Here is a 14,710-nt window from a genome sequence, read left to right on the forward strand (position 1 = left end):
ACTGAGTTGCAGAGGGCCTCACTAAGTAGCTGAGGCTGTCTGCGAACCGTGATCTTCAGGTCTCAGCCTCCCGAATGCTGGGATTACAAGCGCGAGCCACCATGCCTGGCGGTGAGTTCTAGGCCCCCTGTAGCTCAGAGCCACTAGAACACAGGCAAGGCTGAGACTTCTGGTCTGTGCTCCAGACCTGTGAGCACCCAGAACCACTGTGCAGCCCCGCTCTAAGCAGAGCTCATACCCCAGCTCCACCACCCAGCACCTGGGCCTGGGCCAGGCAACGCCTCTGCTATACAAGCTCGCCACCTTTATTGTTTGCAGAACTGAACTCAGGGGCATTCTACCACTGAGCTACACCTTAGCCCTTTATATTTTAAAAGTCTAAATTTGAGCCGGGCGTGGTGGTGCACGCTTGTAATCCCCGCGCTTGGGAGGCAGAGACAGGGAGGATCGCACAGGTTCGAAGCCAGCCGCGCGTGCTGGCTTAGGAGACCCTGTTTCCAAATAAAAATGTAAAAATAGGTCTGGGAGTGTAGCCCGGAGGTAGAAGGGCTTCCAGGAACCCCAATACCACCAAAAAAAAAAAAAAAAAAAAAGTCTAAATTGGAGCCGGGCGTGGTGGCGCACGCTTGTAATCCCTGTGCTTGGGAGGCTGAGACAGGAGGATCGCACAAGTTCGAAGCCAGCCTCAGCTACTTAGTGAGACCCTGTTTCCAAATAAAAAATATAAAATAGATCTGGGAGTATATACCCCAGAGGTAGAAAGCCTCTAGGTTCCACCCCTAGTACCACCAAAAAAAAGTCTAAATTGGCCATCTGTGGTGGTAAACGCTTGGAATCCGAGTACTTGAGAGGCTGATACAGGATTGTGCATGTTCAGAGCCAGCCTCAGCTACTTACCTAGTGAGGCTCTCAGCAACTCAGTGAGACCCGCGTCCATATAAAATAGGCTGGGAGTATAGCCCGGAGGTAGAAAGCCCCTGGATTCCATTCCCAGTACTACCAAAAAAAAAAGTAATTTGCCAAGTGCTGGCCCCTCCTGTCTCAGCCTCCCAAGTACTAAGATTACAGGCATTTGTCACCACGCCCAGATAAAGCTTCACATTCTTTAAATAAAAGGGCTAAGGAAGCCAGGCATGGTGGAGAACTCCCAGCTTTGGGAGGCTGAGACAGGAGGATCGCAGTTCACGGACAGCCTCAGCTACTTAGGGCCTTTGCAACTCAGGGAGACCCTGTTTCAAAATGAAGAATAAAAAATAGGGCTGGGGTGTCGTTCCGAGGTAGAATACCCCTGGGTTCCATCCCCAGTACCCCCCAAAAATAATAAAAGGGCTAGGGATGTAACTCAGTGGTAGACTTGCCTAGCATGTGCAAGATGGGGGCTCAACCCCAGTACCACAATAATAAAAACAAATGATTGTATTTTGTTAAATATTAAGTGTCCCTGACCATCATAGGGGTTTTCAGTAGAATCTGTGAAAGCAGAAGAGGCTGGGTCCTGTCCCTGACAGCTGCCACAGGCCATCATGCAGGGGCTGGAGTCAGAATGGGAGAGGGCAGGTGGGCCCAGGGGCTGGGGCACGAACTGTAGAAGACTGTGGACCTGGGGCAGATCACCAGCCAGAACCTGGACGCCTGGCCCAGAGCCTCCCAGCCCCTAGCCCTGGGGCCAAGAACACCACGCCCCTGGGGTTCCCACTCACAGGCAGAGTCTGGCTGGAACCTTCCAGAGAAAGTGGGCTGCCAGTCACCCTGCTGGCACTGCTGTCATTCCTTCTGGCCCCCAGCACATGCCATCTAATGAGTGTGAGGCTGAATGTCCCCCACCACCAAGAGGAGGAATTAAAACCCAAACCAAGCCAGATCCCAGCATTCGGGAGGCTGAGACAGGAAGATCGCGGTTCCCGGCCAGCCTCAGCTACTTAGTGAGGTCCTTTGCAACTCAGGGAGACCCTGTTTCAAAATTAAGAATAAAATACAGGGCTGGGGGTGTAGCTCGCAAGTCGAATGCCCCTGGGTTCCGTCCCCAAACCCACACACACACACACAAAAAAAATATAGGGCAGGGGGTGTAGCTCAGAGATTGATGTCTCCTGGGTTCCAACCCCAGACCCGCAAAAAAAAAAAAAAAAAAAAAAAAAATAGGGATAGAGGTATAGCTCAGAGGTAGAATGAGCAGCAGCAGCAGCAGCTAGGCATGGTGACACACACTTGTCATCCCAGAACAGACAATTGAATTTCACTCGTCTAAAAAGAAGTAGAAAATTCTGTCATTTACAGAAAAATGAATGGAACTACAGCATTTGGGGGTGGGTACTGGGGATTGAACCTAGGGGCCTTCTATCTCCAAGCTATACCCCAGCCTTATTTTTATTTTTTATTTTTATTTTTTGCAACACTGGGGGTGGAACCCAGGAACATTCTACCTCTGAGCTACACACCCAGCCCTATTTTTAACTCTTTATTTTGAAACAAGGTCTCACTGGGTTGCAAAGGGCCTCATTAAATAGTAGCTGAGACTGTCGGTGAACTGTGATCCTCCTTTCTCAGCCTCCCAAATGCTGAGATTACAAGTGTCCACCACCAGGCTTGGCTCCAGAGGCATTCTACCTGGGAGCTATACTTTCAGCACTATTTTTAGTATTTACTTTAAAACAGGTCTCACTAAGTTGTGAGGGTCCTCACTGAATAGCTGAGGCTGGCTGTGAACCTGCGGTCCTCCTGTTTCAGCCTCCCAAGTGCTAGGATTAAAAGCGTGGGCCACCATGCCCTGCTTAACTATTTTTTTGAAACAGGGTCTCACTAAATTGCAGAGGGCCTCACTAAGCAGCAGAGGCTGGCTGTTAACCTGAGATCTTCCTGTCTCAGCCTCCCAAATTACAGGGATTACAAGCACGCCACCACAACTGGCTCAGTCTCAGAAAGTCAAGTCTCAGAAAGTCAAGGGTTGTACATTTCTCTCATATGTGGGAGCTGGAATGAAAACAGGAAATAAAAGAGACTTCAGTTAAGGAAAAGACCCGTAGAAGAGGATTGGGGGAGGGAGGTGGAAAAGGGGGGTATAAGACTTGAGAAAGGAAACAGTCAAATGTTCTATCAGCTGGGCGTGGTGGCGCACGCTTGCAATTCCAGCATTTGGGAGGTTGAGACTGGAGGATCACAGTTCGAGGACAGCTTCAGCTACTTAGTGAGACCCTGTTTCCAAATAAAGTATAAAATAGGTCTGGGAGTATAGCCCAGAGGTAGAAATGCCCCTGGGTTCCACCCCCAGTGCCACACACACACACAAAAATAATGTTATAAGCCGGGCGTGGTGGCGCACGCTTGTCATCCCAGCATTCGGGAGGCTGAGACCTGGAGGATCGCGGTTCGCAGACAGCCTCAGCTACGTAGTGAGGCCCTCTGCAACTCAGTGAGACCCGGTTTCAAAATAAAGAATAAAAAATAAGGCAGGGGGTGTAGCTCGGAGGTAGAATGCCCCTGAGTTCCATTCCCAGACCCGCAAAAAAAAAAAAAAATAATAATGTTATATCCACATATGAAAATATCAATACCAATCCCACTACCATTTACGGGGAAGGAGAAAGTGTGAGAGGGCGGGACTCCGAGGGAAATACACTGAGCAGCGTGTACACGGACCAGTGCATCCCGTTACATCTCACGGCTGTGTAGTCAGGGCGCACAAAAAAGTCAGTAAATACGGGGAGGTGAGACACGAAATAACAGCGGTCCTAGGGCCTCAAAGTTCGCTCCTGACTTGACAAGGAGGACTTTGGAGCCTCGGGATCCTGCCAGACACAGAGGCGGCCCGGCCAGCCGCCCCCGGGTGGGCTCGGCGGGATCCAGGCTCCCCTCCTGCAGGGCCTGGGCGGGAGCCTCGCCGGCCTTGAACCCCAGACACCGGGAAACTTTAGGGAAACGCTAGCCGGGGAGGGAAGGCACTCGGAAGGGAGCCCGGGCCGGAGCAGTTTGCTCCCGCGGGGCCGTCCTCCGCGCCGCTGGAGGAATCCTCCGCAGCCCCAGGGCTCGGGCCACGCGCGGCTGCGCCGAGGAGTCAGGATTCCCCGGGCCGGAGAGCGGCGGGAGCCGGGAGCCGCGCCGACCGCGCTTCCGCGGAACTTGTCCGGGCGGGCGGGGCGCGGTGGGCGTGGCGAGCGGGGCGCGGTGGGCGTGGCGGCGGGCGCGGTGGGCGTGGCGGTAGGCGTGGCGGTGGACGCGGTGGGCAAGGCGCGGTGGGCGTGGCGAGCGAGGCGCGGTGGGCGTGGCGAGCGGGGCGCGGTGGGCGTGGCGGCGGGCGCGGCGGGCGGGGCGCGCTCAGGCTCCGCCCCGGCAGCTCCAGCCCCGGGCGCCGCGCCGGCAGTCCCCGCTCGCCGCCGGTGGGCTCCGCCGCTGCCTCGGGGCAGGGAGATGACCCTGCCCGGGGGCCCGGCGGCCATGGCGCGGCCGGGGGGCGCGGGCCACTGCAGCCCGGGGCTGGAGCGCGCGCCGCGCCGGAGCGTCGGGGAGCTGCGCCTGCTCTTCGAGGCGCGCTGCGCCGCGGTCGCCGCCTCGGCCGCCGCCGGGGAGCCCCGGGCCCGCGGGGCCAAGCGGCGCGGGGGGCAGGTGCCCAACGGGCTCCCGCGCGCGCCCCCCGCGCCCGCCATCCCGCGGCTGACCGTGACGGCCGAGGAGCCCGACGCGCCGCCCGCCAGCCCCGGGCCGCCCGAGCCGCCGGCCGCCCGGCTCCCGGCCGCGCACCTGCAGCAGCCGCGCCGCCCCTCCACCTCGTCGCTCTCCTCCACCGGCTCGTCGCTGCTCGAGGACTCGGAGGACGACCTGCTGAGCGACAGCGAGAGCCGCAGCCGCGGCAACGTGCAGCTGGAGGCCGGCGAGGACGCGGTGCAGGTACGGCCGCGGGACCCCCGCCCAGCCCCGCGCCGCCTCCCCGCGTTGCCACGGCGCCCGCGCGAGTGGGCGTGAGCGCCGGCTCCCCGCCGCCGCCTGCCCCGGCACGAGGCGCGGGCCCACGTGCGCCCACCTGTGCGCCCGGGTGTGCGCGGGGGGCGGGGGCGAGGCTGGGGGCCGGCCGGGGGTCTGGGGGCTCCGGGGCCGCGTCTGACCGCGGTCGCACCGGCCGGGTGCCGCCCCCGGGGCGCCGCCGTGGCCTCGCGTCCTGGCCAAGGCCACAGACTTCACTGCGCGCGGTCAGCGCGGAGCCGCTCGGGATCCGCGTTACGCGGGTGTCCCCGGAGCGGGGGGAGGCCAGGGGCGCCCCGCCGCCCGCGGCTCCGGACCCGCCCGGGGCAGAGCCGGGACGCGTCCCGGTTGCCTGGACGCCGCGGGGCGAGGGCCGCCGCGCCGCACGCTGGCAGCGGGTCTGTGACTCTGAGCCTTGGAGATCGCAGGACCCAGGGGACGGTGGGGTTAGTGGCGATAGAAAAAGAAGGGGGGAGCGCAAAGAGAAGGAACAGCACCCCCCGCTGCCAGGTGTAGGTGCGGGGCTCAGCCACGAGCCTGCCGTGCCCCCCACCCCCCCGGCGGGTAAGCACACCCCTGGCCCGTGGTCAGCTGCTGGGGCCACCCCCGTGCCACAGCGCACGCCGCCGAGGCTTCCAAGACGTGGAATGTGAAGCAGGACCCCTTCCTCACCTCCCCGTCGGGAAGACCCCCGGCTCAACTCCCGAGAGGCGGAGGGGGCGCCCCGCTTCCCTCTTCCCCCGCGCGCAGGAGCCCCGCACCCCAAGCCTGCGGGCAGTGGGGCAGCCCCTCTCCGTGAGTGCCCTGTGTCGCCTCCTACACCGTTGGCGTCTCCAGGCGCCGCCAGGAACTAGTACAGATGGCCGCCGAGGGCCCCTCCAGCTCCAGGGCTGCGTCTTCTGGGCCTTCCCAACCCCCAGCCCGCCGGGGCCTCCCGGAAGGCAAACAGCCACAGCCACGCGGCGCAGATAAGCTAGGGGCTGTTGACAGAGGCTGCCTGCGCCCGCGTGGAAGGGCCCTGAGCGGACTTTGCCTCGGGCCGGTCCCGCAGCCATAGGTCTCCTTTGGGGCTTCCCCAGGCAGGAAGCCCTGAGGGATCACCTGAAGGAAGGGTGCTAGGTGGCCGGCCCCCACACCCTCGCCTCGCCCAGGAAGTCTCTAGCTCCTCCTCCAGACGCCTACAACCTTGGCTTGGCCTCAGCCTCCGGGAGCCTGCCTGGAGCCAGGGTAGTTGAGACTAGGCAGCCTCCCTCCCTCCACTGGCCTCTGCTCTGGTAGAGGGAGGAGGCAGGGCAGGGAAACCCCAACAAGCCAAGAGAGGAGTTGGGGGCCTGTCCTCAGGGGCAACTGTCAGGGCGCTTACCCCGTGCCTGCCCCTCAAACAGTTATGGGAGCGGGGTGGGTCTGGCAGAAGAGAGGGCGCGGGCTCCTGTTCTTCTGGTTTTCTCCCAGCGCTCCAGGATAGGTAAGGAGACCTGGATGCTCTCCCCTCCTGGACTCAGAGCCCCCACACATCACTTTCTACTAATTATAGAGCGGAATTTAGGTTAACAGACTTCCTTTTTAAAAAGCAAATGCCCATGGGAAGGTGAAGTCGTGGGTCATTTATACCTTAGTGCAAATCACTGTATAAATTTAAACTGATTGCTCTCCCTGCCACCACAGGGAGTGCTCCTTCAATAGGACAAGTGGAGCACGGAGAGGGTGCTGGGCTGCAGAGAGCTTCAGCCAGAGGCGGGTGACTGGAGGCCAGGAGCAGAGGTCAAGAGCGCAGGTGGCCCTGCAGACTAGTTGAGAGTCTGGGGTGATGTGTCTTTAGGCTTCCAGGTGGAGCTTAGACAAGGGAGAGGCTGTGCTCAGTATCCAGCCAAGGCCGCGCAACGGTGCGTACTCCCTTCTCAGCCCTCGTGGAGGTCGGGCACCAGAGGGTCCTCCTCTGACTCCATCAGAGCCTTTACATGGCTCCCTGGCTTTGGACCAGGATGCCCACGTAGCCTCTGGCTGTGTGTATGTCTCCATGGGAAGGCTGGGCCATAGGATTAGGCTTCAGCTTAGAGGCAGAATTTCAGTCAGGCATGGTGGTGCCCGCCTGTAATTCCAATTCCAGGACTTGGGAGGCTGAGACAGGAGGATCAGAGGCTTGAAGCCAGCCTCAGCAACTTAGCGAGATCCTGTTTCCAAATAAAAAATAAAATAGGGCTGGGAGTGTAGCTCAGAGGTAGAATGCCCCTGGGTTCAATCCCCAGCACCATGCAAAAAGATAAAATAAGCTGGGCATTGTGGCACACACACACATGTAACCCTAGTACTTGGGAGGCTGAGACAGGAGGGTTGCAGGTTCAGCCTCAGCAATTTAGTGAGGCTTTCCGCAACCTACAGAGACCCTGTTTTCAGATAAGAAAATCAGTCTGGGATGTAGCTAGGAGGGAGAATGCCTCTGGGTTCAGTTCTCGGTACCACACGCACACATGCAAAAAAAAAAAAAAAAGAAAGAAAAAAGGAAAAAAGCTGGATTTCACTCTGTAATTTCAAAAATCTGCTTTCTGATATGCATACAATAAAAGTCTCACCTGCTCAAAAATATCTTCCCTGCTGTTGTACATGAGCCAAAATTCCCACCCACTTACCAACCCACCCACCCACCCAGCAGTGATTCTCCAGGAGCCTTCTTGGGTATGTTCATTTGAGAATGTATTATGTTTCCTGGGGGAGGTTTGCCCAGGATGGCAGCAAGCTGGGTTCCCTGACAGAGGCATCAACTCTTTCGGTGCTTGAGCAGGTCACTTACTGGCAAGGGAGCTAAATGCCCACCTAGGACACTACCAGGGGGTGTCTGGGAGGGCTCTGCTGAGTTGAGCATGAAAGCCCCCTCCTTTTTTTATTTTATTTTTTGTGTGTGGTACTGGGGGTGGAACCCAGGGGCATTCAACCTCCGAGCTGCACCTCAGCCCCTTTTTTTTTTTTTTTTTTTTTTTTTGGTGGTACTGGGATTCCTGGAAGCCCTTCTACCTCCGGGATACACTCCCAGACCTATTTTTTAACTTTTTTATGTGGAAACAGGGTCTCTTAAGCCAGCGAGGCTGGCTCCGAACCAGCACCTCCCAAGCGCGGGGATTACAAGCATGTGCCACCACGCCCATCTCAGCCCTATTTTTTATTTATTTATTTTTTTTGGTGGTCCTGGCGGTGAACCCAGAGGCTTTCTACCTCCGTGCTATACTCCCAGACCTTTTTTATATTTTATTTGGAAACAGGGTCTCACTAGGTTGCTGAGAGCCTCACTAAGTAGCTGAGGCTGGCTTCGAACCCGTGTGATCCTCCTGTCTCAGCCTCCCAAGCGTGGGGATTACAAGCGTGCGCACCACGCCCGGCTTTTTCTTTATTTTGAAACAGGGTCTCAGTGAGTCGCAAAGGCCTAAGTGGCTGAGGCTGGCCGCCAACCGTGATCCTCCTGTCTCGGCCTCTCAAGTACTGGGATTACCAGTGTGCGCCACCACGCCCAGTTTATTTATTCTGAAACGGTCTCTTGCTAGCTTGTTGAGTTTCACTAAATTTCTGAACCTGTAATCTTCCTGTCTCAGCCTTCCAAGTACTGGAATTACAGGCATGCACCACCATACCAGGCTAAGCTCCCACTACTAAACCCATACTTTTTTTTTTTTTTTTTTTTTTTTTTTTTTTTTTTTTTTTGCAGTACCCAGGGGCATTCTACCTCCGAGCTACACCCCCAGCCCTATTTTTTATTTTTTTTTATTTTTTATTTTTTTATTTTTTTTGCAGGTCTGGGGATGGAACCCAGGGGCATTTGACCTCCAAGCTACACACCCTGTCCTATTTTTTATTCTTTATTTTGAAACCGGGTCTCACTGAGTTGCTGAGGGCCTCACTAAGTAGCTGAGGCTGTCCGCGAACCGCGATCCTCCAGGTCACAGCCTCCCGGATGCTGGGATTACAAGCGTGTGCCACCACGCCCGGCTTTTTTTATTCTTTATTTTGAAACAGAGTCTCACTGAGTTGCAAAGGGCCTCACTAAATAGTAGCTGAGGCTGTCTTCCAACCAAGATCCTCCTGTCTCAGCCTCCCAAATGCTGGGATTACAAGCATGCACCACCACACCCAGCTTCTACTAAACCCATTCTTTTGCATGAAGGCAAAGGTATCAGCCAGTGTGTTTGTGTGTGGGGGATAGCTCCAGGTTTATCTCATTATTGTCTTAGAGTTTTTTTGTTTTTTTGTTTTTGGTATTGGAGATTGAGCCCAGGAGTATTCTACCTCTGAACTATCTCCCAGCCCTATTTTATTTTTATTTTGAAACAGGATCTCTCTAGGTTAATGAGTCTCACTACTTGCTAAAGCAATTCTCAAACCTGCAATCCTCCTGTCTCAACCTCCCAAGTACTGGGATTACAAGCATGAGCCACCACACCCAGCTCCTCGGAGATTTGACCCTCTTAGTATCCCAGGTCTGCAAGACATTTTTACCTTGAAAAAGCTCTCTCAGCCATGCCTGGTGGCACATCCCCATAATCCCAGTGCTTGGGAGGCTGAGACAGGAAGATTGCAGGTTCACAGCCTGCCTCAGCAATTTAGGCCCTCTGCAATTTAGCAAGACCCTGTTTGGAAAAAAAAAAAATAGGACCTGCTGGGCGTGGTGGTCCACGCTTGTAATCCCCACACTTGGGAGGCGGAGACAGGAGGATTGCACAGGTTCGAAGCCAGCCATGCTTGCGTAAGAGACCCTGTTTCAAAATATAAAATAGGTCTGGGAGTGTAGCCCGGAGGTAGAAGGGCTTCCAGGAACCCCAGTACCACCAAAAAAATAAAAAAATAGGACTGGGGGTGTAGCTCAGAGGTAGAATGTCCCTGGGCTCCATCTCCAGTTCCACCACCATAACAACAAAAAGAAAGCCCTTTCTCATCCAGGCATGGTGGTGCGTACATACAGTCTAATACTGGAGGGGCTGAGGCAGGAGAATTGCAAGTTTGAGGCAAATCTCAGTAATTTAGTGAGGTCCTGTTTCCAAATAAAAAATAAAAGCTGGGCATGATGGCACATGCTTGTAATCTCGATTACAAGCTTGAGACAGGGAGGCTAAGACAGGAGGGTCTGGGTTCCCCACCAGCCTCTGCTACTTAGGCCCTCTACAACTTAGACCCTGTTTCAAAAATAAAGAACGAAACATTGGTCTGGGGGTGTGGCTTGGAGGTAGTATGCCCCTGGGTTCAATCTCCAGCACCACAAAAAATAAACATAAAAATTAAAAAAATAATAAAAATAGGGCTGAGTGTGTAGCTGCACCTAGCACCGAAGTAGAATGTCTCTGGGTTCAACCTCCATTACCTAAAAAAAATAAAAATAGAGCCGGGGGTGGCGCATGCTTGTAACCACAACACTCGGGAGGCTGAGACAGGAGGATCACGGTTCACGGACAGCCTCAGCTACTTATGCCTTCTGCAACTCAGTGAGACCCTGTTTCAAAATAAAGAATAAAGAATAGGGCTGGCGGTGTTGCTCGGAGGTAGGATGCCCCTGGGTTCCATCCCCAGTGCCATCAAACAAACAAAAACTGTTTTCATGGAGTGTCTCATTTAACCCTCCTAGGAGAGGCGGGATTGGAATATGGACTTTGCAACCTGCTAGAAGCTTGGACCAAGGGAGGGAGTTGGGCTGGTAACATCCTCAGCCAGAGATGGGAGTTGGCACGAGGAGTGAGGGGATCTGACCCTCTGAGCCTGATTTCCTCCTATAGTATGGGACTAATGATGCCTGTGGGCAAGCTGGGCGTGGTGGCACACGCTTGTAACCTCAGTACGTGGGGGGGCTGCGACAAGAGGATCTGAGTTTGGGGCCAGCCTCAGCTACTTAGCAAGGCACTCCACAACTCAGTGAGACCCTGTTTCAAAAAAATAACAAGCCGGGCGTGGTGGCGCACACACACTTGTGATCCCAGCATTTGGGAGGCTGAGACAGGACGATTGCGGTTTGAGGACAGCCTCAGCTACTTAGTGAGGCCCTCTGCAACTCAGTGAGACCCTGTTTCAAAATAAAGAAAAAATAGGGCTGGGGGTATAACTCAGAGATAGAATGCCCCCGGGTTCCATCCCCAGAATGTAAAAATAAATTAATTAATTAATTAAATGAAAAACAAAAAATTCGGGCTGGGGGTGTAGCTTGGAGGTAGAATACCCCTGGGTTCAATCTTCAGCACCAAAGAAAGAAGAAAAGAAGAACCTGTGGGCATCATCAATGGGGGGCGAGGATGGTACTGCTAAATATGTGATACATAAATCATCTTCCTGGAATTTTACTTGAGGATTTGGAGGTGGGGAGCTTTATAATAAATCTTGGATTTCTTATGCAGCAGAATGTAAACCTTGTATGTATTTAAAGATTTTAAAAGGGAGTTTTGAAAAAGATTTCAGGCTGCTGGTGGGCTGCTTCTGGCTACACCCCCAGATCCCTGGGGATTGGTCATGTGATCACGCCCTCGGGTAAGGGACTTCAGTAGCAAGGCAAGAACCATGCTGAGGGAAGATGAGGCGCCTGGCACACAGTAGGCAGTAAGTGGTGGCTCATAGTAGGGCGGCCACTGTGTCCTCACAGGAAGGAGGCCCACACGTCTAAGAGTACTTGCTTGGGTTCACTCGCCAGGACCGGAACTGACCAGTGCGTCGTCACCAAGGGCTCCTTGGCCAGCAGCCCCGCTACCCGGCCACCTCCTCTGTTTGCCCTCTCCCTCCTAGGACTCTCTTGGCGGGAGGCTGGTTTCCGGGTGCCAGTCCTGTGGGGACACACAGGCTTAACTCCTCTAAACTTTACCCTGACCCCTGGGAGGAGGCGGCAGACACAGTCTGATGAGCAGACGTGTGCACCTCGGAGATGCAGGGCTGCTGAGTCTGGGGTGAGACACAGGTCCAGATTATGATGTGCTTTCAGGATGGGTGGAGGCAGAGCAGCGTCATGAGGCAAGGGGTGCACCCCTGAAAGTCCACAGCTGCTCCTGTCCACGGTGACCGGCCCTCTGCTCTCCCATTGTGAGACTCAGGTTTCTGGGTCCAGACCAGAACCGTGGGTGCCTCGGGCTTTGCCAGAGAGTCTTGGGCAGCCCAAACCATTCTTCCTGCAGGCCCTGCTAGGCTGGCTTCTCTACCCTGGGCCTGTGAGAAGGGCTCATTCTGGGTTTATTCCAGAAATGAGAGGAACTGAGTGAGGTCACAGGTGAGTGAACCAGGGATCCAGGTTCGTCCCGCCCACTCTGCTTCTCGCCAAGGATGGAGGGGAGCTGAGTGCAGGTCACACTCAAGCCTCACGGTCAACTCTCAACAACCCAGGCGCTGTTAGTTCCCCATTTTATTTAATTTTTACATATATATATATATATATATATATATATAATTTTTTTTTGCAGTGCTGGGGATGGAACCCAGGGGTATTCTACCTCCATGTTACACCCCCAGACCTATTTTTTATTCTTTATTTTGAAACAGGGTCTCACTGAGATGCAAAAGGCCTCACTAAGTAGCTGAGGCTGCCTGCAAACCGAGGTCCTCCTGGCTCAGCCTCCCGAATGCTGGGATTTCAAGCGTGCGCCACCACGCCAGGCTTCCCACTTCAGCTGAGTGATAGGGCTGGGATGCAAACCTGAGCCTTCTGACACTAAGTCTGGGGATCTTTTCAGTTTATTTGAGAAACAGTAACCTTCCCTGTGCCTGGGTGCCCGACACACTGGCCCACAGTAAACTTTCCCTGAGTGAGCGAGAGTCCTGCGGGCTTAGCTGCTTCCACCGCGATGGGATGGGGCCCGCCGCCGTCCAGAGGGGGACTTGTGCGTTACCGAGGTACCCCTTGCAAACGGGGGCTTGTTACTTTCAGAAAAGCCACTGGCAGAAGATCCGGACCATGGTGAACCTGCCGGTCATCAGCCCTTTCAAGAGGCGCTACTCGTGGGTGCAGCTGGCGGGGCACACGGGTGAGCGTGGCTGCGGGCAGGCGGGGCGGCGGGCGAGGGTCGCGGCTGACTCGCCCCCTCCCCTCGCAGGGAGCTTCAAGGCGGCGGGCACGAGCGGGCTGATCCTGAAGCGCAGCTCGGAGCCCGAGCGCTCCTGCCTGGCGCGGCTGATGGCCGACGTGCTGCGCGGCTGCGTGCCCGCCTTCCACGGCGAGGTGGAGCGCGACGGCGAGAGCTACCTGCAGCTGCAGGACCTGCTGGACGGCTTCGACGGGCCCTGCGTGCTGGACTGCAAGATGGGCGTCAGGTGGGCCTGCCCGGCCTGCCGGGAGGGGCCCCCAAGGGCCGGCGAGCGCCGGGGGCCCTGAGCGCCCATCACTCGCTCCCACAGGACCTACCTGGAGGAGGAGCTGACCAAGGCCCGAGAGCGGCCCAAGCTGCGGAAGGACATGTACAAGAAGATGCTGGCCGTGGACCCCGCGGCGCCCACGGAGGAGGAGCACGCGCAGCGGGCCGTGACCAAGCCTCGCTACATGCAGTGGCGGGAAGGCATCAGCTCCAGCACCACGCTGGGCTTCCGCATCGAGGGCATCAAGGTGGGCCGGGCCCCTGCCCAGCGAGGCGGGCATCTCCCCTTCTGTTGACCTCCGGCCACCCGCAGGTCCCCAGCAGTCAGCATCCTGGGAGGTAACCCCACCCGCCGCCCGGCAGGACCCTGCCCGCCTCGCCCCAGGTGGTGGGGCCGCCTGACACCCCCTACCCTCCTCCTCCAGAAGGCCGATGGCTCCTGCAGCACGGACTTCAAGACTACGCGGAGCCGGGAGCAGGTGACTCGGGTCTTTGAGGACTTCATGCAAGGGGACGCAGAAGTGCTGGTGAGAGGCTGGTCCCAGGGCGCCCAACCCGAGGGTCGGCTCAGTGCCCCACCTGAGTCCCCGCTAGCATTCCTCTCCCCGTGCTGTGATTGTGTGTTTTTCCCCTCTGAGCCTGTAATTGTGTGTTTTTTCCCCTCTGAGCCATGGGGGCCTCATACAGTATTTATCAAGCCATGGGTGCACCACGGCCCCTGCCTGCAGCAGGACCACCTGTAGCAGGCCCTTTCTCCCGCCTGACGCCCGTGCCCGCCCTCCCCTCCAGAGGCTGTATCTGAACCGCCTGCAGCAGATCAGGGACACCCTGGAGGTCTCGGAGTTCTTTAGGAGGCACGAGGTAAGGGGCTGGTGGGCTCCGCGCTGGGACAGCGTGGGGACAGCGTCGGGGGCTTCTGGGGGCAGGGCGGCGGCTGACGCGAGGCCCGGCAGGTGATCGGCAGCTCGCTCCTATTCGTGCACGACCACTGCCATCGCGCCGGCGTGTGGCTCATCGATTTTGGCAAGACCACGCCGCTGCCCGACGGCCAGATCCTGGACCACCGGCGGCCCTGGGAGGAGGGCAACCGCGAGGACGGCTATTTGCTGGGGCTGGACAATCTCATCGGCATCCTGGCCAACCTGGCCGAGAGATGAGGCGGCGCCCTGTCCCCACTCGGGCTGGCGGTCAGGCAGCTGTGGACCTTGCTGTTGACCCCACAGTGCATGCCGGCAAGACGGAAACCCCCGCTGGGCGGGCGGTGCGTTCAGTCCTGCAGGACCAGGTGCCACCGCTAAGGGAGTTGGCCTCCCGCACGGCCCCGGTATTCCCAGAACTGAATGGCGCTAATGACAGCGCGGGAGGGGCAGCGGGACCCTTCCCCCAGCTCTTCTGAGGCAGCTCTGTGCCTCTCCAGAGGGGCCAGATTAACGTTTTACTTCACAGGCCTAGACCTACAT

General features: G+C 56.8%; 1 protein-coding gene across 1 annotated transcript; it reads left to right on the top strand.

Annotated features, from left to right (window-relative positions):
* Positions 1-4,404: 4,404 nt before the first annotated feature.
* Positions 4,405-14,407, top strand: ITPKA (inositol-trisphosphate 3-kinase A; the record flags this gene model as incomplete). Its single annotated transcript, XM_080707956.1, has 7 exons — positions 4,405-4,881; positions 12,827-12,923; positions 12,993-13,209; positions 13,294-13,498; positions 13,676-13,777; positions 14,040-14,111; positions 14,204-14,407. The coding sequence occupies 7 exons, from the start codon at positions 4,405-4,407 to the stop codon at positions 14,405-14,407; spliced, it is 1,374 nt and encodes a 457-aa protein (XP_080564082.1).
* Positions 14,408-14,710: the final 303 nt, after the last annotated feature.

Source organism: Muscardinus avellanarius (assembly GCF_963383645.1).
Source record: "Muscardinus avellanarius genome assembly, chromosome: 12".
In the NCBI taxonomy this organism is placed as follows: Eukaryota; Metazoa; Chordata; class Mammalia; order Rodentia; family Gliridae; genus Muscardinus; species Muscardinus avellanarius.